This window comes from Platalea leucorodia, assembly GCF_965183815.1.
Source record: "Platalea leucorodia genome assembly, chromosome: Z".
NCBI lineage: Eukaryota > Metazoa > Chordata > Aves > Pelecaniformes > Threskiornithidae > Platalea > Platalea leucorodia.
In genome coordinates this window covers 88494733-88518071 of record NC_138858.1, presented here as the reverse complement: position 1 = coordinate 88518071, position 23339 = coordinate 88494733, and the positions used below count along the sequence as shown (strand labels likewise).

The following is a 23339-nucleotide window of genomic DNA, read 5'->3' as shown; positions in this document are numbered from 1 at the left end:
CCTTTAGGTGTTTTTCTCCCTCTCTTTCCAGACAACTTTTGCAAGCTGCTCTCCCTCACTGATATGGGTAGGATTAAAAGCAATAGAGGAATTAAAGGTAGGAAGTTAGAAAATAGTTATAAATCTGTGGGTTGGCTGCCTCTGGCCATATCTGCCTATTCTGGCATGGGAGGAGGCCACAAAGACCCCAAGAGCTGATGTCTTTTCCTACTCCCATTGGCCAAGTATTGCCACCAACCCATCAGCAGGAGGGGGAGCAGATGCTCACAGGGTTAAACCTCTCCCCAAAACTGCTCCTTGAAGAGTGTGGTGCTTAAAGAAATGTGGAAAACCTGGTTTTTTTCTGTCTCACCAAGCACGCATACCTCTCCTACCCACTTCAGGCTTTTCTTTCTGGGGGAGAAATATAAAGATTCAAGCTTGTTTACCGAGAGAAGGGATGACTGTGTATGTAATAAGCCCACTTTTATTCTGTGGAGAACAGAAAATGACTTTCATTAAACTTTTTTTTTTTCCATTGTGCGAATGGAAGAAAAAAGCAGCTTTTTTCCTTTGTAGCTGTAGCATTTGATCTCTAATTTAAGGAAGAGAAATCCTTGTTAGACTGCAGAGCCTTATTAGCATTTTGTCGAATGGCACCAACTAGCCGAGCTGCCTTCAAGAGCTAAGAAATACATTCATTCAAGGAACTGAAAGAGCCATCTCTCCTGCCTGCCCCGGGAATAGGATGGATTAGTCACCTGTAATTAAATCAGCAAAGCATGAATGAGCCTGATCTTTCCTGGGCTTGTGAAAGCAAGGATGCCTCCAATACACATGTGTATGCATCTATAACTGCCACCTGCCTCTAAAATGGGGCTAAACGGGGCTAAACGCCCACTTTTCTTTTTTACACTGTGTCTTCAACTTTGTATTTAGGGTCCTGGAAAGCAGAAAATAATCGGGGCTCTCAGTGCTGGCGTTGCAAAGCAGGGTTGGAGAAGCAGGGCAAGGCTGGAGGGGAGATGCGTTGGCAGGCTGGAGAAGTTGAGGTTTGTTCAGCTGCACGTCTCATCCTCTCCTTTTCTTCTTTTTGCAGTTTTCTTGCTGCGGCGGTGATGAGTACCGAGATTGGGAGGTTAACCAGTACCACTCCTGCAACGGCAGCGGGCCGCTGGCGTGCGGGGTGCCCTACACATGCTGTATTAGGAAGGTAAAGCAGCCGAGGCATGGAAAGTGCCTTTATTTCCGTTGATATTTCAGCAAAACGCCCTCTTCCAGCTGGTTATTACTGCATATTTCTGTGCTATAGGGTTTCTTGTAAACTGCATTGCCATCTTGCAAAGTGGATTAAGACACCATGAGCGTGAGGTGCTAAAGAAACTAAAAACCATGTATATGGGCTACACTGTAGTTTGGTAGGCTCTGCGGTTTTAATGTAGAATAAATACCAAAGCACTGGGCTATTAATTGCATTTATTTCATGCCGAGGAGTTGTTAGAAATGTGGAGTTCCTGTTTTTCAACCTAATGTGTGATATAAAATGGGTTGGAGGATTGTTTTGCAAAGAAATAGCAACATCTTAAAAGGACTTGGCTGCATCTCAGCATGGATCCAAGTGAGCTGTTGTCCTCTGCTTTCCTGTCCAAGAGGACACGTTTCTCAGCCGTCCGCTGCAGGGTTCAGCGGTATATGGGGATCATGTTTGCTAGTGTCTGCTCCTAACAAGGAGGTTTTTGAGGGTTTTGCAGAAAATGGGCCCAGGAGAGGTATTTGGATAAAGAGCCACTCTTGTGCAATGGAATAAGAAAAATCTCGTGAGCAACTACCCTTGCAAGGCTGCATTTCCAACATGCTGCGAGTTGGGTTAAATGGAGATGGAGGGAGAGGGAAGTGGATTTGCAGAGCCATTACGGTCTCCTGTGCTGATTTTCAGAGCTGAAAATCAAGACATCCCCCCCAAGCAGCACTTTTCTGCTGAGACTAAGCTAAGTGCTCTGACACCGTGTTGTTTAATACAACCTTCCACCTCCTTGCAATCAATCTTAACACATGCTGTGGATAAAATGCCAGGAGCTGGGCCAAGGTAGGGGAAAAAATGTGTAAATATCCCAATTTGCTGTAGCCAGAAATGCCATAAACGTTGCTGAAAAGGATTTGCTAAGCATAATCCTGGTAGCAAAACCTCCTTGAGGTTCAGAGCATCAAGAGTATCAGCGTTGCCTCTGAACCCTGGTCATATTCCAGGCTTTACGAATTGCACAAGGAAAATGTACTATCAATCTAGTATTGTTGTTGTATTTTTAATGGAAAAAAAGGGAAATCTGAGGTGTCTTAATTATCAGTGGAAGTCTGACATGCGAATCAGCTGCAAAATAATTGTCATCTTCTAATCAGGGCGTTGATTAAGAATCTTAAAGCTCCTGAAGATGGAATTAGAAATTCATGTGTTGTCCTTGTGTATTACGAGTGAGGATGCTTTGGAGAGAGTCAAGTGCGTTTTTCAGTATTTTTACACTCCCCATGGGTTTGGGTGACAATTTGGCAAACAAAAGACCTCAGTGCAGCAGGCAATATTGGAGATACAAGAAATCACAGATGATTACTATAGTAGGGTAAGAAATAAGGCAACTTTTTGGCTTCCCATTGCAATGAGCTGGGTCTGGAGGTTGCGCTAGCGAAGGACTGGAGCAGCGAGACCCTGGGAGGGAAAGTCCACAAGAAATCCTCTACATTTTTCTCAAGAATTAAAGCCCATGAATTGGGGCTCTGACAGCTGGAGCGGTTTTACGGGAAGCGAGACTTCACCAAATACATCTAAATCTCCATGAGAAATGAAACCCATTCTTAGGGAGAAGAGTAACCAGGTAGATAGATGTAGCCTTGTTCTTCAGAGATTTGATTTTTGGCACTGCAAGGCACTTTTGGTTAAGAAATCGGCCCGAGGCAATATCAATATTACATGAAATGCACTGAGAGAGCCAGCTCCCTTGGGAGTTTTCTGCTGTCTGCAACATAAAACAAGCTAATAAAAAGTTAGTTTAAACAACAGAGCAAAACCCGCCGTAATTTCACTTACCATAAGCTCCAGCAGGGGGTTTTCCTTGCGGGCTGAGAAGGTGGGCGAAGCACTTCTGAACCTTGGGATGAAGAAGATACCTGTGTGATACTCTGTACATACCTGGTTGGGTCTTAGCGACATGCAAGCCCCACTGAAAACCCTTTCCACCAAAATATGTTACTCAAGGGCTGAAAAGAAGATCTTGTGTTGGCCCTGCAGCTGGAGGGATAACCAGGGACCACCCAGGCACATGTATAAATTCTTCTGCATTGGGTAGAGATGAACACGATGCTCTTTCCACTGTGAATAACCTTTTTATCAACCAGTTATAAATCCACTGGTTAGTAGGGCAAGAAACCCTTCTCTTCTTGTGTCCTTCTTCTCTATTTGTGCCTTCATGAATGAAAGATAGAGAGTGAAGCATCCTTTTGTCTTAGAGGACCTTTGAAATTTAAGTAGAGAGGTATCAGAAGATGTCATTTGGAAATGTAATATTTTGAAAGAACAAAAGATGCTGATAGAGGTGAGCTTGTCTGAAGGAAGGAGCGTGAAACATGGCTTAGGGGGTTGATTGCAACATGTTTTCAACTTGTCATTAAACACAGCCATAAAACCATCCTGTTTTCCCAGAAAAGACTTTTTCTATTACAAGACCCTCGAAGAGCTTTGTGTTGCATCCCCTGGGTCATCTTCCAGGACAGGCTGAGTTGCAGTAATGAGAGCAAGCATCCTCCAAAAATGCTCTGGTTATTTTGAAGAGTCTCATCTCCGAGGTGATAGACCTTAAAGTCTCCCCACAAAGAAGGAATAGGAAAATATGCACCTAATTGAGGGTGTGAAACTGGATCCTCATCTCTGGGACCCCCAGAGCCCTTGGCTAGAGAACCATGACTGCGAGAACAACAAACTCCCAACCAACTCCAAACTTGTGCAGGATTTGCTGCTCCAGCTGGATCCCTATGAGTCAATGGAGCCCGATGGGATTCATCCGAGGATGCTTAAAGAGCTGGCTGATGTCATAGCGAGACCTCTCTCAATGATTTTTCAATGCTCTTGGGAATCTGGAGAGGTCCCAGTTGACTGGAAGCTGGCAAACATTGTCCCAATCTTCAAGAAGGGCAACAGGGATGACCCTAGTAACTACAGGCTTGTCCGTCTCACCTCTGTGTCTGGCAAAGTTATGGAGAAGGTTATTCTGGGAGTTACTGAAAAACACTTGAAAGACAACGCCGTCATTGGCTCCAGCCAGCATGCATTTACGAGGGTAAAGTCCTGCTTAAGAAACTTGATTTCTTTCTATGACAAGCTTACCCACCTAGTTGACCAAGGGAAACCAGTCGATGTAATCTTTTTGGACTTCAGTAAAGCCTTCAATACTGTCTCTCACAATATCCTCCTGGACAAAATGTCCAGCATACAGCTGGATAAACACATAATGCAATGGGTGATCAATTGACTGATGGGTCGGGCTCAAAGGGTTATAGTAAACGGGGTTACATTGGGCTGGCAACCAGTCACTAACAGGGTTCCGCAGGGATCCATCTTGGGGCCAGTGCTCTTTAATATTTTCATAAATGACTTGGATGCAGGACTTGAAGGTTTGCTATCTAAGTTTGCCAATGACACAAAACTGGGAGGAGCCATTGACACTCTTGAGGGCAGAGAGGCCCTGCAGAGAGATCTGGACAAATTAGAGAGCTGGGCAATCACCAACCGTATGAAGTTCAACAAGGGCAAGTGCCAGATTTTGCACCTGGGACAGGGCAACCCTGGATGTACATACAGACTGGGGAATGAGATGCTTGAGTGCACCCCGCGGAGAGGGATCTGGGGGTTCTGGTCGACGGCAAGTTGAACATGAGCCAACAGTGTGCCCTGGCAGCCAAGAGGGCCAACCGTGTCCTGGGGTGCATCAAGCACTGTATGGCCAGCCGGTCGAGGGAGGGGATTGTCCCGCTCTACTCTGCACTGGTGCGGCCTCACCTTGAGCAATGTGTGCAGTTTGGGGCACCACAGTACAAGAAGGATACAAAGCTACTAGAGAGTGTCCAGAGGAGAGCCATGAAGATGGTGAAGGGTTTAGAGGGGAAGCCGTACGAGGAACGGCTGAAGTCACTTGGTCTGTTCAGCCTGGAGAAGAGGGGACTGAGGGGAGACCTCATCACAGTCTACAGCTTCCTCACAAGGGGAAGAGGAGGGGCAGGCGCTGATCTCCTCTCCCTGGTGACCAACGATAGGACCCGAGGGAACGGCAGGAAGATATGCCGGGGGAGGTTTAGGCTGGACCTTAGGAAAAGGTTCTTCACCCAGAGGGTGGTGGAGCACTGGAACAGGCTCCCCTGGGAGGCAGTCATGGCGCCAAGCCTGACAATATTCAAGAAGCATTTGGGCAACACCCTCAGACATACGGTGTGAATTTTGGGGTTGTCCTATGCAGGGAAAGGAGTTGGACTCGATGATCCTTGTGGGTCCCTTCCAGCTCAGGACATGCTATGATCCTATAAGTGCTTTTCTAAATGGTTTTCCAAGGCATTTGTGCCTTCTCCTGGGAACCTGCAGTGTAGCTGTGCCTCTGCCAAGCACAGTGTTTCCAGACCCCTTGTGACGTGTCACCACTGACATTTGGCACTGATTTTGGGGAGAAAAGCAGTTGGTTAAATAAAAAATGCAAGGATTGCAGTCTTCTGCCCTCGGTGAGTTTTAAACGTCTGTGTGTGTTGCTCTTCTGTGATCCCTGAAGGCATCAAAATGCATCCTGGAAGAATAAAGGCTTCTGCCTGGCTTTATGTTAGAAATTTCAATTCAGCTCTGATCTTCTCTTCCATGCAAGACCTTGAAAAGAGTTGATTAAGGCTAAAACCTCACTTTTCTATCTTCCACACTTCTCCCAAATACATGGTGTTGAGAGAATTACTCAAAGAGATGGGCAGGACTGGAGACGATTGAGGATTCCTTCATTATTTAACGCAAGAAGGAAGAAAAGTGATGATAAATTTGTGCCATAGCCAGATGCGTTCAGACGATGAGCACAATAGAAAGCAATGGTGTTTCACCAGCAAGAGTCCTGTGATGTCCACAAAAGTGAGTCTGAAAAACAAGGACAACTGAATGCTGTCAAGAAAAGTGATTTATTTTTTAATGTAAACCAAACAGACGGATCCTTGGTCATGTACAAGTTCCTTTATACCACTATAGGTGACAGCATTTACCTTAAGAGTATTGCAAATTCCCCTTCTGCTGAAGGCTTCCCATTTCATGGTCCCAGCCCTGGGTGAGGTCTCCTTCATCGACCCTGATGGGCGTTTTGCTGCTGATCTCCAGGTTTCCCTGCAAGTCTTTCATATGCATACGGACTAATTAGTCTCCTTAACTATGTCTGGTTTGTAAATAGTGTCTTGAAGTGGTGAGAGATGGGATTTTTGATAGCACTGTGAGTAATGTGATAGGTACAGAAGCTCTTGGTTAAGGTAGCGCTGGAATCATTTCCCTGCCAATTACAGGAGGAACACAAGCTGCAGCTTTATGCCTGGAGTCTGTCCAGAGGTGCCCATTTCTTCTATGCTGTGTCTTGGAGGAAAGCATAATTTATACCTAAATGTGCACATTTCTCTTTTTCATCTCTGTGCCTCCGAAGCACAGGATGTTTTTGTTTTGCTGTCCAGGAGCTTTTACTGTTTGTCAAAGCCATCTTTCTGAAAGCGTAATAATTTCAGCACATTATTATTTTATGGGTACAAAGCCCCTTTAGAAATACTTAGTGTTATGGAAGCTGCTGTTTGATCCATGAAACAAGCCAAAAAAAACCATCATCAAAAGATCAGTCCCGAGAGGTGTAAAGCACCCAGCTAGCTCAGGATGTGCCAGAGCTACTCAACGGCTTTGCTTTTTTTGGGATGAGCAAGAATCAATTTTGTAACCCAAAATGCACCGCTTTCCACCCTGACAGAAGCAGAGGAATTAGGTTTGATTTCATTTTATAAAGGCCCTGAATAACAGCGTTTGGCAGGGATTTCTCTCATTAGCTGTAGCTCTTGAAACATTTTTGTTGGCTGACAAAGATCTAAGCTTTGGGGATGTCTAAAATCCTTATGTTTCTCCCCAAAGTGCCAGGAGACTTTGGGGAAATTCCCGCTTGATTTCTGGAGATCCAAATACATTTAATCCCTTTGAAATTCCCTTTATTATGAAGGAGAAATATGACTGAAGGTGTTAGAAAAGGTGGCCGGAATTAAACAAGGAGAAAATCAAGGGAATGTTTTGAAAGAGCTGCTTTGCTAAATGTTCACGTGATGTGGAGGTGGTCCCAGCTCAAATTACTGGAAAAGTGTTGGGGGACCTGGGCATCCTCTGAAACAGCAGAAACCAGAGAGAAAAGTGGTTTAAAAAAAAAAAAAAAATTGAAAAACCAACAACTTATTGCTGACATGCATGGTTTCAGCATTGCATTTGGGGAAAAAGGAGCCCTCAGTAGCAAAGCGGGGTTTGAGGGTAGCTGCTACACTGAATGGTTGAGACAACTGGGTAAGCTCTTCTATTTCTTTATTTTTTATTCCTATTTCTTATATTTTCCCTTTGGATTTCTCTGAGATAAGTCTGTTCACCAATTCTCTGTTTGCAGGTCCCTGGAGAAGTCATTAACACCCTGTGTGGATACAGGACGCTCGATAAAGAGGTAACGTTGGCTTTTTCCTTTGTATGTACAAGATTTGCTTCTCCTTCCCCAAACCCCCTAAAACGAACTGGTTGTCTGCAAGTAAGCTTCTCCCCACCAAGGATGGCTGTTACTGCAGCTGTATATAAATTCATTTGTATTGCTTTTCCCTAGCGTCCCAGGGTGTTGCTCAGGCTCGCAGAGCACGGGCAGGCTCGTGACACGTTTGGGTAGTCACTGCAAGCTTTGGCGTGGCCTTTCTGAGAGCAACGAGGTCTTTCCTGGATCAGCCTGGGGAAAAGCTGGTCCTGAATTGTGTTTTGAGGCTTGGAGGTAGGAGAGAAGCTGATTTTGAGGCCTTCAGGGGTAACCCTAGGGCTGTATCGCAGCAGAGAGCTGCAGTATCTCTACGCATATGGTCTGTAGCTCCCAAGGATGTTTTTTTGGCAAGAAAACCCAGGAAAAGGTCCAATCCAAGAAATCAATTCCCAAACACTTCTCATGCAACACTTCTCCTCTGGCTTGCAAGAAGGAGCAAATGCAAGAAATAACATCTCCCCCCAAACTCAACATCTCAGTGAAAACCGTGATGCTTCTCTTCACTCTCCTTCCAGCGCCTGGAGCTGCTCAGTGTCATCCACGTGCGAGGCTGCATCCACGCTGTCGGGCTCTGGCTCAAAGACAACTTTGAGGCCACTTTGGGCATTGTTTGCTCCCTGCTGCTTCCACAGGTATGTGGTGGATCCGGTCGGCGTCCTTTCAGCTTCTTTCACTGTGCTGGAGGAGGAAAATAATTCATTTCTAGTTATTTTTTTTTCCCCTCCATTTACACCTGAGATCTGTGTCTTGGGTGGGAAAAGTCACAGCGCTTTCTGCAGCATCCTTAGCAAAATTAACAGTTTATGACTGCAGTGCTGGCTGTCTCATAACACACTCCTGAAATCTAATTATTGATCAAGTAATAGCACCTAAAAGCAAGGCATGCATATGTTAGCACAGCGAATCATTTTACATTTGTTTTTACTGCTCTCTCTAAATAGAGCATAAATATTAACCAAAATAAACCATAATCGTAAATTTAGCAGGACTTGCCATGCATCTTGAAATCCACTTCCCATTAGCGATGCCTGAGGAGCCAAGCAACTTTCCAGCACAGGTAGTTAAGCTCTCCATCACAGATGCTCAATATGGAGAGAAATTTTGTGTTGCAGCTTTGCAACACTGTTGGCACTGTGCTAGCAAGGAGGTGAATATCTCTCTTAGATCTTTCCAGAATTATTTTTGACAAAACTTTGATGATTTAGGGTTGATTTGATCCTTTTTTTTGATTCTTTTCAAGGCTCACAAGCGAAAGCTTCCTTTTTGTCTCATTGGATGTAACATTGGGTTTGCTGCCAGAGGCATTTGGTGATGCTTTCCAGATAAGGGGTTTTATCTAAATGGGAATGATTTTTTTTTTTTTAATGTGTTTCCGCTTGCAGTGAAAGGTAGAATAGTGACTGAATAAAGCAGAAGCTGTTGGGGAAATATGTGGCACTTTGAGCTAATTTTTCAAAGGGTGGTCTTTCCTCTTGAGCTCTCAGATGGACCAAATGAAAAACTGAGATGGTGGAGCAGTTTGTGCCCAGTCCTACCTGTGATGCTCCATGTTCCTAAAGTGCTTTCTCCAAAGCATGCAGATGAGCAATGGACTTCTGCTGTGCTGCCACCAGGAAATATAACGGGCACAGAAATGGGGTGAGAAAGTGCTGTAATAGAGGCGACTGCTTCCATCTGCCTTGCAGGATGTCGAGAGTCCATTACAGGAGCCACCTGTTGCGTTACCCATTAACCTGCCAACATGATGCTCTTAATTGGGGAGGATGGGGAGAAAAAACAGCGATGGCAATAAGGATTGCTGAGCCTTGATGAATATCAAGTGCTTTTGTGCAAGCGTTGTGATTTTTCTGGCGTGCCGTTAAATGCTCTTCAGATGAAGAACCTCATTCTTCCCATCTGCTCACGATTTCCAGGTTTTAAATATAAATCAGATTTGATTCTGTCAAGTTTTGGAGGGAATTAAGTTATAAATGGCCATCTGTGTTGCCAGGAGCTGTCAGCCCAGAAACAGCTTCCTCCCCAGCAGCTGCCAGCAGAAAGCTGGGGTGAGAATATTGTCCTTGAATTGCCAATCCAAGGGGAAGGTGTTGGCACTGTTGACGTGGGGAGGTGACGGTGCCTTGAACTCTGGGAGAAGCGAATGTATTGACCTGTCCCATTTTTAGCCCTTGGGTATTTGCCATGTCCCGCACAGGACACGTGCCTTGGCATGGAGCTGCAAACACCTTGGTGGAAAACTTGCAGGATGCTGGGGAGAAGGTTGGGACCGTGATCCACGTCCCAAGTCCAGCTTTGGGTTTGCCCAGTTTTCTTCAAAGTGTTGCCCTTCCTTAGGATCAAACTTCAGCCTCGTCTGTAATGACGAGCAGCTCGAGGGCTCAAAGCTTGGGGATTGGAGCTTGGCTGATGTCCATCATCCGAGCGCCCGAGATTTGTGCTTGGATTTGGGGTAAGCAACCAGCTCTTCTTGTGCAGAAAGAAGAACCTAAGAAAAAATTTGGCTGACGTAGAGTGCCCACAGAGACTGGGCAATTACTGCTCTTAGTGTTGTCTTTCCATCATGCTCCGATATGGGGAACCATCAAATTTTGGCTTTCCATCATGCAGGAAGTTATTGAATTTTTAGTTTTCTCTGCTTTTCCCCAAATATCTGTGCGAGAGGCCAAGGGCACAGGGCAGGCTGCTTGGCTTTGCTTTCTCACACATGCGGGTGTCTGTCTAATTGGGTTTGGGGAAAGCTGTAAATCTGCTGGGTCCTGTTGGGTGTTGAACTGATTGAACGGGTGAGGAGGCAGGGAAAAATCCCACCTGGGTATGTCACTGCACAGCAGCCAGCCTCTCTCCCAGCTGGTTTAAGGCAGAGGGAGTTTGTAATTTTATGATTGCTCTTAAATCATTAATATCTTTGCTTTTTTTAAGTAAGCCATCAAGCAAAGAGGAAAAAATGCCATTTTAGGAGTGAGGAAGTGGTTGTGTTCATTTGTCTTACTTCATTCAGAGCAAAGCATAAATGCAACAACTCAATTATTTTTCTGCCTTTGCAGAGTACTTTTAATTCTGTTTGTTTGGGTTTTTTCCCCCCTGTGTTTCATTCTCCAGTAACAATTCCATCTCCTTGCCCTTCTCAGCCAAGCTGCAGACTGAGGCCAAACCATGATGCATTTCATATCACTTTCAAAAAGATGTTCTAATTTAGTCTCTGGCAGTCAATGGCAAATTCACGTTGTGTCCTCGTACTAGTTGTGTTTAATTACGAAGCAACCCCAGATCTTTCAGCAGGTGCAGCAAAGCACATAAATTTGTTTTATACTGGCTGCTCCCCTACCTTCCCTGACTCTAGCAAGATTATCCAAGGAGTTTACAGCATGCATAAAACGCGTTTGTAGTTAAAATAAGCCAAATAACCTCATGCTCTTTTCCCTTTGCCATGCCCAGGTGCCTTTTCAGCAGCTTTTATATTGACCTCAGGAAAAGCATGTCCAACTTTTCCATGCCTGTGTCTTTGCAGGGGATGTTTTCTGATGGTATTTCATCCTCCTCAGCAAGGCGAGGACATAGCCACTGTAATAAGGTAGAAACAAATGCAGAAAAATCTCTTCAACACATTTTTTTCCATCGTAAAGAAGCAGAAAGTGGCAAAAATCCAATTAAAAAGAAAAAAAATCTCTGAAAGGTCACTGCCAACAGTTAATACCTATTGACTCTGCAGCGCAGCTGACTCGTGGTAAATTGTTGCTACCTCCATTTCACTTTAATATTTCATCAGTCTCCAAAGCTCTATGTTGGGAGCAGCTACAGAGTAATAGGGCATCAGTGTAGAGGTAGATGTTCCCTCTTAAGAGTATGAATTCAGAAGATCAACTATTTAAATCCTCAAAAATGCAGCATTAGGCTTGCAATGGGCATTTTGCAGGTTGGCGTCTTCATTTCTTGTTGACAGTAATGTTAAATGTTTCGTTGTGTAAAGGGCTTTTTGTATTGCCAAAATTCCCTTTTTCTTTGCAAGATTAATTTGTATTTTGTTTGCTTTTTAATATCTAAGTTGCTCCAGGGGCTTGAAGACAATATATTCTCAAGTGGCTGACACGTGCTTAATGTAGTAGAAAAGGGGAATAAAAGGGATTCTTCCATCTGCAGTCCATGACCTCTATGAGACCCTGGTCTATAAATATCAATTTATGGAAGGAAAAGCCAATAAAAGATAAATGTTTGCTTTTTACTTGATTAGTTCTGGGAAAGCTTGAAATGATTCAACTCTTCTGTTTAGCAGGATCCAGCTTTACAGCTACCCAAATGGGCAAGGACGTCTGGAGACGAGCGCACGCTCGCGTAGCAGCCAGTGACATTTCCATGGAAAAGGGTTTTCTTGCAGAAAGTTTTACTTGCAGAAGCCCCTCATTGGGCTGATGGATTTTTTTCTCCATGCCCAGAGTTGGTTTTGTTGGTTCCGTGATGCAGCGGGATGCAGTTAATCATGCTATTGCCCTGCAAGGGCTCTTGAGCATCATTTTGTTGCTATTTTGCATCCTTGATTTTTGCCCGTGTTAAGCAAAAGCCAGACTGAGCCTTGCATGTTTGATTGCCCAGGAAAATATGACTGGAGGAGCTGAGCTCCTTTTGAGCGCTCTGCAAGGGCCCAAAATGCAACCTTTCCACCCCGAATCGAGCCACTGATCACATGCGTGTGCACACATGCATATGCACACCCCTAAGGGAAAACAGCTGTGGTTTTCCAGACCTTTTTCTTGTTGTATAAAAATGTGAAAATGAGCATTTGAGCCCTTTCCTTCTTTGCTTCCAAAAATGTTCCTGACTCTGAACGTGCTTCCGTTTGCCAGACAAGCCATCAATCGTCGAGCATTTCCCAGTGAGGAGGATATTGCAATTAGGTGTCGGCCATATCAGCCCTGTTGAGACCTATTCCTAATGCAAAACTGTTTAATCTGAAAGAACAAGTGGCGCCGCTACGAGACATTGAGCAAAGCTGGGGCTTGGCAAGGATGGAGCTGAGCACCAAAGAGCCTTGTAATAAATTTTACGGCACCTACGTAGGAGACAGAAATATGTGGCTTATGTCTAGCAGAAGGCTCTGAGCTGCACCAGAACCACAGAAATTGGAGCATAGCCTCAAATCCTTGTAAATATTTAACTTCCTCAAGTGCTGGAAGAGAAGGAATAACCATTAGTTGTGTTAAAGTATCCCAAACTTCCATATTAATCTAATTTTGGTCTTGTGATGTTAGTAGGAAATTGGTAATTAGGACCAATGCTGTCTTGTTTGAAATGGGTTAAAAAAGTCTTTGTTGGCTGCTGTCAGCTCTAAGGGGAAAGAGAGCTTTGGGCTTTGAAGGAGAGAGCAAGCGTTGACCCCAAGAAGTGCAATATTAGGCTTTATCTGAGACGGATCGTGCTGAAGAACCAGGATGCTTCGCTGCCACTGCAAAAAAAGAGTGGAGAACAGGCGCTGAAACCACTGGACCATGTATTTCCAATCTCTTCTGGATATCTCTTGTAATATAAAGATGACTCTTCATGCCTTGGAGTAATAGCAGTGAATGAAGTGAGACATTTACCGTGTCAGGGGCAATAAGTATTTAATTTCTGGAGCGATGAGTTGGGAGCAGCAGCAGGATGGTGTCGTTGCTCAGCCAGCCAGACCAACACCCATAGCTTAATCACAATACAGCACCCAGTTATAATTAGTGTCACTGTTCTAAGTTGGCTAGAAATAATTGCAAGTTCAGGAACAAAATAACGGGGTTTTAATTTGCTTTTTGAGCTTTTGCTGTTTTGCATAGAGAAAACTCAAGGGTCTTCCAGTAGCAGGGACTTGCAGACATCCATGGGAACCTTCTGGGATTAAATGAGCATTTATAATTGGGGCTTAAAACAGAAAAATAATCAGACTGCCCTTGCCTGGCTGCATGTCCCTGCATGGTTTTGCTGGGGCAGAGAGGTCCTTCTCCCAGGGACTCACGGGGACAGGAGAAATACAAACGAGGGGGTTGATTAAGCGGTGCAGGAGGATATGAAAAGATGCAAGTGATAAATATTTTTTATTTCCCCGTCCTCCCAGGTGGCTCGCAAGCATTGTACAGCCCCTGGGAGTCTGAGACAAAATCCCTGAGGATTTGTGCTTTGGAGCGCTTATTTCTCTTTCTCTCTGACGGACGTAAATTTCCTCTAGCTGGTTGGATGGGAGAATTTATGGCTGGCCATCGCTGACAGCAGACGTCCCACTCACCCTTTTGCTGGTTGAAAATGAAGATGCAGAAGTTCCTTACTCTAAGTTGGATGGGTTTGGGGCAGATTTCAGCTGTGACTTTCCAAGGATTTCCCAAGGCGCTGCTGAGAGGTGGAGGTAAATGTCTTAGCTGCAGTTGGTCTTCAGTGCAAAATGCCAGTTAGGATTGGCTTGAGGCCACTGAGCTGCTACTGGGAAGAGCTGGAGGTGGGAAATAGCAGCAGACATCTGCCCCCCATTCTGTTTTTCTGTGCATTTAGAGATTTAACTTTTTCCTTAAAAAAAAAAAGGTAACAGGATATCTCCTTCCTGGTGCAACGTCATGTGCTTAGTGGGTTAAAATATAATAATCCAGGTATCTGCATGGCCATAGTGATTGTCATTGTTCGTAATGGTTATGCTTTGGTTTTGCAAAGTTTCCCTTCTTGGTTTATGCTCAAGGTGGCCAGGGAGCAGAGGGCGAGGTGGGCAGCGTGCCCCAGTGGGGAGGAAAACACATGCGAAGGGAAGGATGCAGGAAGGATATGCCTGTGCAAGCCTTTGCACGCTTCCTCCTGCAGTGTCCGGGTGGGAAGCGAGGCAGTAGTTCTCAAACATCATCTGCAGGGTGGTTTTTTCCATGGCTATCACCGCAGGGGATCCCTGACTTTGGGTGCCACCAAATTACAAATAGCATTATCAATGCAAATTGCAATATATATATATATAATATATATATATATATTGCAATTGCTATTGCAATATAATTTTAAAAAAAATATATGTAATCATATTGTGATTTTGCAGTGAGGCTGCATGTTCTATTGATTCCCTCAATATGCAAAGGTCTTTGGATTTATTTTACGCACAGTACTGCTCTTGCACACTGTAAGAGCAGCTGCTCAATGATCTTGTACCCCCATGCAAACCCTGTGCAAAAAGCTCAGAAAGCGGCAGACTAGAGACCTCCCGAGGCAGCAGTGGTTTCTGTACTTTGCTGAATGCCAGCCAGAAAGAACAGGCAATTTTCTCGCTTTAAATGACCTGCAAGCGGTAGCTCCCAAGCAGTTCTCCCCTTGCTCACTGGTGATTACCATCATGGGGAGGGGGAGTCAGGGAGAAAAGCAGCTTTTTAATTTTTTTAGCCTCATACTTGATACATTCTGTTAACATGCTCCTCTGCAATAACGCCTTCCTTCATATAGCAATGCAATAAAATCAGCACTCACGTTATAAGTCTCTCTACTTCTGGAAAACATGGTGCCCTTGGTGCCGGGGATATTGAATGCATCTATATTCCTGACAGCTTTTTCTTTTTTCATTAAGTGAAAGAGGATATTTAGAGCTGAGCTGGAATGGAGGCTGGTTCATAACTCAGAGGAGAGCGAAGGCTGTGGGATGTAGGCTGCTGATTGAGGACTTGGGGTAATTTTATTCCATTCAAGAAATCCCCAGTTTAACCATCCTGCAGTACCTTGGACCCTGCATCGCCGTTGGGAGGAGAGGAGCAGGAGGGGTGATATCCCCGAACCTGGCTGGTTTTGCAGAATTGCATCCATTTGCATTAAATTCATTGTAAACACAAATCTTTCCTGAATTACTGTTTGGTTTAGGGAGGAAAAAATGACAGTCTTGCCTTAAGATTTGTCATTTCAAAGGGTTTTGTTTGCTTGGTCTTTTCACTGTATCAGCAGTGGGATTTTAATCTGCCCAGTGATGACATGCTAATAGAAGTAAATAATGCTAAAGCTTGACATACATTTAAATATTATTTTAAAACTTTTTAAATCCTTAAAGGCTCTGCTGCTGAATATGGATTAGCACAATCTTATTATCTGGATCTGTGTGGGAGCAGTTGCTCTGGGCTCTCCCTACAGTTCATGGAGAGACAGAGCCATCTCCAAGCATCGTCCAGCCAGCCTTGGCCTCCTGCATCCCAGCCTGGAGGTTTCTGCAGCTTTTGGGGACAGAAGAGGGGACACATATGGGATAGGAGAGCAGGACCCCGGCTGGCGTTTTCATGACAAAGCCTTTGGTTTTGTTATTTTTGCTTTGCTGCTGAAAGCAAGCTCCATCCCAGGTGACCGCGAGGTTGCACAGCCCAATTTTGGTCCTGCGCACGTTCCCGGGGAGTGAATGCGTCTTGCATGTTTGAGTCAGAGATGAATGCCGTCTCTGTACGCAGGCTGAAATAATTTTGCAGAGTATTTGGGAAGGAGTTGCCTGCTGAGATGGATATGTAATACACAGTGCAGCAGTGAATATTTTGAGGGCAGCAGGGAGCTACACAGATACATACACAAAAGTTACCAGGGCTGTAAGATAACCTGATTTCAGACCATTTCGATAACAAAAGGAGATGCTGAGATGTTTCCAGACTTCAATTTTTCTTTCAGCATGTGCAGTCATCTTTCCCAGGAAAGATCCCTAATGGCACAAATCCAGCATTTCTCTAATTCCTGCAGTCGGGAAAGCCCTGGTAGTCGTAACCATGCAGCAGCCTTTGGCAGCTCATCTGTTGTTTCAGTGATTAATCCTGTTATCAGTAATTAGATGGAATGTCAAATAAGCAGGATGCTCTTTGAGGATCAGTGGGTACAATTAGGAAAGTGGGAATGGGGCAAGCTCCAACTGAGGACTTCAAGGAAGGACTCTCCGTGTTGGGAGAGCATCTCAAAGGACATGGTCTTCCACTTCTTCTGACTTGTTGAAGGAAGAGCTGTCGATCCAGGGGGTCCCCTTGGGATCTACCTCCAGGTGAATTTGGGAAGGAAAAATAAATATTGAGCTGTTTTGGGGCAGCTTCTGTGCAAGGTGCAAGCTGCTCATGCGGATGGCGGAGTGTTTCCCCGTCTCTGAAAGGCAAATTAATAAACCCCAGGGATACTTGTGTTTGCCTGTTTGCGTTCAGCTCACTGGGTGAACACTTACCAGATTTGCTTTTTCCCTATGGAGTTCTTGCCTCCATTTTCTACAGCCCCCTCTGGGCAAACACTTATCTCTTTTCACTATGGGATAAAATAGTCCATAATTTAAGATGCATTACAACCCTTTGCTCTTATCTCCATTCATCTTTCTCTTAATGTTCCTACTTTCCAGACTATTTAGTGGATCGATTAGGACCCAGAGAAATGATTAATAACATTTTTCAGCTCCAAAACCAATGCACCGCAATAGCACAGGAGGTTCCAGCTGATGGATGGTACAGGTGCAACTGGGTTATTTATTGACTCTTTGTTGCAAGGAATGGTTATGCAGAAAAATATGTTAACTACTAGCCTCAAAATTGAGAGGAAAAGCCCTGAGGCTCAAGATGGTCCTGTCCTTCTCCATCTCCTCTCATGCATTGAAAATATCTATAAAGCTGCGCTGTTTGTATCCCGGTGCTGACCCCTGCAATATCCCAAAGCGTCTGGGGCTTATAGGGAATAAACCTTATTTCTAAGGATGAGCAGTCAAGGTGGGTAAAGGGGTTAATAGAAAATATGCGGCTTGTGCTGAAAATTCTCTGATTGCCACCGTGCCCCTCATTAGCGTCTGGTCTGCAAATATCTCCTCACGACGGCTTATCACCTAATCCGCGCCCTCACTGGCATCTTGATTGTAGCCGCCGCAAAGGAAACATCAGGTGAAATTAGAGCAACGTGCTTGAAATCTTGCGCTGATGAAAATGCTTTCTTTTCCCCTTCTCCTAAAGATTTAAAGCCTATTTTTGAATTCCCTGACAGCCAGCAGGGAAATGGGAAATAACCTGGGTGGCACCATGCTTCCAGCAAGATCTTAATTTTAGTAAGAGCCTGGACCTCTGCCACTCTCTTTGCAATGCTTGTGGTGATGTCCAAGTGATCCGCATCCCGTTGCCAGGGCTGATGTGGGAAGCCATGAGATGGATGTGGCAATTAATCAGTTTATCAATGAGCCCGTTGCTTTGGCAGAAGATTTTACTGGATCTTGTCCTCTCTTGTCTCGTGGCCAGGTTTGGAAGTTCAGGTGACAGCATCCCTTGCATGAGAAGACCTTCAGGAAGGGTTTGCATGGCTATAGTGGCCTTAACACTTGTATTTTGCAGGTGATCGGCCTTGTGATGGCTTGGCTGTATTGGCAAAAGCTCAATGAGATCTACTCCAAGTTGGACACTGTTGACTTCAGGATCCTGGAGATGCAGGATTTCAGCTTTGGGGTGGTGGATCTGAGCGGTGCAGGCTGGTGCTGGTGCTTGCCCAAGGAAGGGGGCTACATTCCCGTCAATGCTGAGGAGGAGGAAGACGACGAGGAGGAGGAAGGTGCCATCCGCCACAGCAAAGTGTGAGAAGGTGGAGGACTGAAAGGCAGCTTGGAGCAAAGCTCTTAGGGAGGAAGCGGATGTTGAATGTGGCAATAATGTGATTTATCTTCTCAGGTTCAGGAGATACTTTGGGGAAAACCGTAACACTGGAAGGTTATAAAATATGCAAAGCACTGTGTGGGCACGTGAGCTCCCCGGGGTCCTTTTGCTACCTTGGCGTTTTGAAGCATTTGTACATCTCCTTATTGGTTTTGTTTTTTTTTTTTTTTACACAATAAATGTGACTTCTGTTGCGTTTTGCAAAGTCGCTTCCACTCACTGCGCGCCAGTCAGGCCATTGGGGAGGGAAGTGGCACCGTTGTCATTGCACTTTGGGGTATCTTTATAATTATATTTAGCCTGGTTTCCTGAAAAATAGTGGCTTTATGGTAGATCCCCAGATATCCCCAGACCCCAGGTGTGCCCAGGCCCCAGAAGGACATAGCTAAAAGAAAAAACTGAGCAGCTTGCTCTGCAGAGCCTTTCCACAGGGCTTTTCCAGGAATCAAATCCCCAGGGAGGCACAACTTGCAATTCCTGGAGCAAGACGGATGTTTGGGCAAGGCTTGCACAGGGTGAAAACACCCATTTCTGAAGATTTCTAGCTCTTCTCTATGAGCTACGGCTTCAGTTTTTATCCCCAGGCAAGGAAAAGGAGATCCCAGCAATTTTTAAAATGAAGACGGTTTTATTGCAGCAACGTGCTGCCCCTGGGGATGGCGGTAACTCCCCTCTGCTGGAGACAAACTTCTAATGACCAGCTAAGGAATTACCTTCTATAATATTTATTTTTTTAGCACAACAACTTGGTGATCAAGGTGGCAATTCCCTCCCGCATCACTCTGGATATAGGAATTAAATAGCCAGCATGTGTTGCATCCAACCCTGGACCAGTAAGTTGAGCCACGTTGGGAAATGGGCTCACAGAGGGAAACCTCAAGCAAGACGAATTGCAAAAATACATGGGTGTGTTTATAAAAAAAGAAAAAAAAAACAAAACAGTGAAACCCTCTGTAAAACTCCCCGGGCTGCTCTGCTGTGGGTTCAGCAATAACCTACTGATTACAAAGCTTCCCCCAGCAGCCACAAGTCAAATGCGGAGGAGGCAGTGTAGATCAGGGACCTGTTTTCTCTCCAAATGTACCAAAATCCTATGGGTACCCCGGGGCGGCTGTACTTGCTGCATCTATCAAGCTAGAGGACTCATCTCAAAAGCAAAATGCAAAGAAAAAAAAAGGCTATTTTTCAAAAGAGCAATGTGTCTGGACCACTGCTTGGTGAAGGAATCACTGGGTTTATCAGTGGTTCTTTTTACTAATAAGAGTATTTTGGAAGCTGGAGGCTGGCTTCGTTTGTTTGGATACCTAAGCAGGGAAAGGTGGACGAGAGCTGGTGTGCGACTGCTGGGCTCTGTCTCCCTCTTCTGACTGTTTCCAGGCTTTATTTTTTAACTAAACGAGAAGCAGTCCCCAGCACAGGACTGAAAAAACAGGTTTTGAACCCTTTTTTTTCTGCAAATCACATTGAAAATGGGAGCTGTGAACCACAAGAACTGAGCAGTGGAGTTACTGAATTTCTTTAAAACAGTACGGCCAAAATTTGGTTTGTTTTTTTTGCAAATGGAGAAGGTAAAATCTGCAGCCCAGGGAAATCAGGTGAGCACGATCATTTAAGGAATAACAGGGTGGCTGCCTTCACCTGAGCAGCTTGTGGCCTCTGGGGATTTTGCTTTTCTTCCTTCTTCCCCCTCTCTCCAGGAGGTGTTTAGTAAAACCTTAAGAAATACAAGCTGATAAATTTAACTTGCTCTTTGTATTTCCATGTATTTGGAGAAAGAAAGTTAATTTCTATTATTTTGCTCTTTATTACAGGACAAGCAGCCACCAACATCTTCATACCATTTTCCTGGCTGGGCAGAGCCTGCTGATGCTGGACCCCGGCACAGGCAGCATTGAACGGGTCAGATGCGAGCAGGTTTTCGGGCCTGGACTAACACTGTTTTTCGGCAGGCGGTGAGCAATGGGAGATGGGGAGAACCTTGGGCACCTGGCTCCCCTATTCCCACGGACCGTTGGTCTGTAAATGCCTGGAAAAAACAGGAAAGGTAGATTTAAGCAGGAGCATGAAATCAGAAGAGCACTTTGCAAAAGCTTTTCTCCCCGCTTACAAACACGCCTTGTAACTCTAAATAAAGGGGATGCCAATCATATTCCCTAATTCACCCTAAACTTTGTGTCTTGAAATTGCTGCTGCCTTGCTCCAGACCTGACCCTGCTACACATGGAAGAGCAACTCTAAGCAAAACAGGAGCTTGGAAGAAATGGGAGCAGGGATAAAGTATCGAACAGCTTTTGCTTTGCTCCTGCTGAGACTCTGGATTGTGCCATCGAATAATCTCCCCAGAGGCAAGAGAAAAGCCCCGTTATCAGATGACCTTAAAGCACAAAGTCTGATTTTCCATCCCTCGTTTTTTTACTTAACAATGAGGCTGGGTGACGAAGTGCCAGGCATTGCTTTGATGCGGATTTATTGATACCCCTGTTAAAAGGCTAAGCGGAGGTGAGCAAGCCAGGCATTAAATAGAAATGGACAGCTCGGGAAGCAAAGCAGGCATACTCGTGTGACCAAGAGCTTGGTTTTCATGATACCAAATTTACGGATGTTCAACACATTAAAAGCAAAACGTGGAAACTGCAAAATAAATCAGTGTGCAACCCTTATCAACCCCCCCCCCCAACTGTATTTGATGACCCAGGGGCTGATCCTATCGTCCCCAGGGGTTTTAGGAGCTTTCTCACTGATGGTGATGCTTCTCTGCACCTCCCTGAAGAATTTTCTTCTATTCCTTAAGATCAGATGTACATGATATTGCACAGAACAAAAAAATAAAAGCAGTTGCCCTCCCAAATCCCTAGTGATTGAGCCAAAAGACACAAAGAAAAACCCCAACAACCCCAGAAGATGCAGATTCTGCAAGCTGGGGATGGACAACGAATTTTCCTATGTCCTGGTGGTCTGATATCTAGAGACCATCACTGCACAAGACCAGATCTCCACTGGCTTGAATGTCCCATCCTCTCTGGATGTCTATTTGCATCCCATGATGCCTTTCTGCTCCTAAAGTCAATCAGTGTTGCCCAAAATACATTTTAACCTGGGAGCTACAGAACGTTCAATACGATGGTTGCAAGAGCAGTTTTATCTCAAGGCAATCTGGGCTCCCGCACCCAACAGCGCTTGTGACTTTACTCCACGTCCCCGTCCTCTGATTTCTGAGCATTTTTGGGAGCTCAAGGTGAGTTCATTAATGGTAAAACTTGTTTTTATGGAACTGAGAGCTGGGAGGGGGGTACTGGGGTTTAATTGGCAAAAGTAACAGCGCTGCTCTTTTCCTCCCCTTACTTCTAGCGCGCTTCCAGTCGTGTTTTCCAACAGTTCTAGTCTGCGTCATGCTTCTGTTTGTATGCAAGGATTTGGGGGAAAAAACTTTCTATGTAAAAAATAAGAGGAAAGAATCCCAGGCTATATGACTTTCATAAATCAGCCATAATCAATCAAGACTTTCCATTTATCAGTGGATCTAACAAAGCGTGGTTTTATCAGATGGGTTGTTTTTGCTGCCCAACAGAGCTGTGGTAGAGCTCTCGCCAGCCAAACTAGATTGCAAAAAAAAGTTGTATTTCTTACCAGTATAGACCCAGCTGAAAGGTTGCATATCCCCATCCATCGTCTGGGGACCCCAACCTAGTGCTGAAGCTCATGGGGAAATTTGGGGGGGGGGGGTGGGGTGTGACACTTCACCTATTAGAAGGCACTGGCTCATTCTTAGAGCAAAAATATTTATGCCTGCAGCTGGGTGGGTATTTTGCTGTTTCCCCTGCCAGCACCAGCTTCCTAAAATCCTCAGAATTAGCCCCATAATGTTATTCCCAGGCTTGTGGCTGATATTATCCCTTAATACACCCCAATTTTGGGCACTCTTGTCCATCCAGAGGTGTTCGCACCTAAAATAAATTGGTTCCTGCACCTGTGCAAAAAGTGTTGGGTTAATGTGGTCAAAAAAAAAAAAAATCCCAAATCTGTTAAATCAAGACATGTCTTCAAACGGCAATGGGGTTAAGGCTGGAGCCCATATCAGTCTTTGCCTTGGGGGAAAATGGGTCAGTAATTTGGCAACCCAAGCGGAGCTAACATGGCCAGCCCTGAACCCTTCCAGCTGTTTAGGTGTACACGCTGTTCAATTTATATTTTTAATCTATTTGGCTTGAATTGACATTTTTCTTCCCTAAAATAGATGGATAATGATATGATATTGCCATGGATGCAAGCAGATGGAATGGGGGATGCGGAGAGGCTGGCTCTCCGACTGCTCTCAAAGTGACTTTGGGAGGCATCGACCAGGCTGCCATGAATAGTAACTGTTCTCCCATCCAAGTCAAGTGTGAAAGGCAATCACTGGAGGTCAGATAATTAGAAGATTAATTAGCATCTGTGGCAAAATCCAAAGAAACTCATATGGGGAATAAAACAGCAGGTTTGAAGGAAGATATCTGGAAGTGGCAGCGTGTGTATGGTGTAAAATCTGTGCTGAGGAGATGGGGAAAAATGAACTCTGCTTCAGCAAAACCCCTTTTATCTGTGCAGGTCCCTCCCGAAAATTAGATGGGTGCTTATTGCCAGCAAGCAACCCCATTGCAACAGCTCTGTTAACTAAACTTGTGTCAGTAATTGTACCGGCAAATCTCTGTAATAACCTCTTACATTTCACTTACGCCTTCCTTTGAGCAGCAGAAATAAGAGGTGTAACCCCGGTGAAATTTATCTGGATGTTCTGAAATATGGGGAGAGCAGAGATGGAGCGCAGGCAGGGCTGGAGCAGAGCAAGGCAGGGCTGAGAGCTCGCCAAGGCAAGATGCGGGCACTTGCAGGAGGTGCCGGAGGGTCCCTTGTGCATCTGCAGGGAGGGTCCTGGCTCCCTGGTGCATCCTTGCCCCATCTGGGA

At 45.0% G+C, this 23339-nt stretch overlaps 1 protein-coding gene across 1 annotated transcript in view; it reads left to right on the top strand.

The window, feature by feature from the left end:
• Window positions 1-18322, top strand: part of LOC309602343 (tetraspanin-15-like) — a gene marked incomplete at both ends in the record, with an annotated part of 46149 nt that extends 27827 nt beyond the window's left edge. The window contains 4 exons of the mRNA XM_082335845.1: window positions 1079-1192; window positions 7659-7712; window positions 8306-8422; window positions 18083-18322. Of these exons, the coding sequence (XP_082191971.1) occupies window positions 1079-1192; window positions 7659-7712; window positions 8306-8422; window positions 18083-18322 (525 nt within the window). The remainder of the gene's footprint in view (window positions 1-1078; window positions 1193-7658; window positions 7713-8305; window positions 8423-18082) is intronic.
• Between the last annotated feature and the right edge of the window lie 5017 nt (window positions 18323-23339).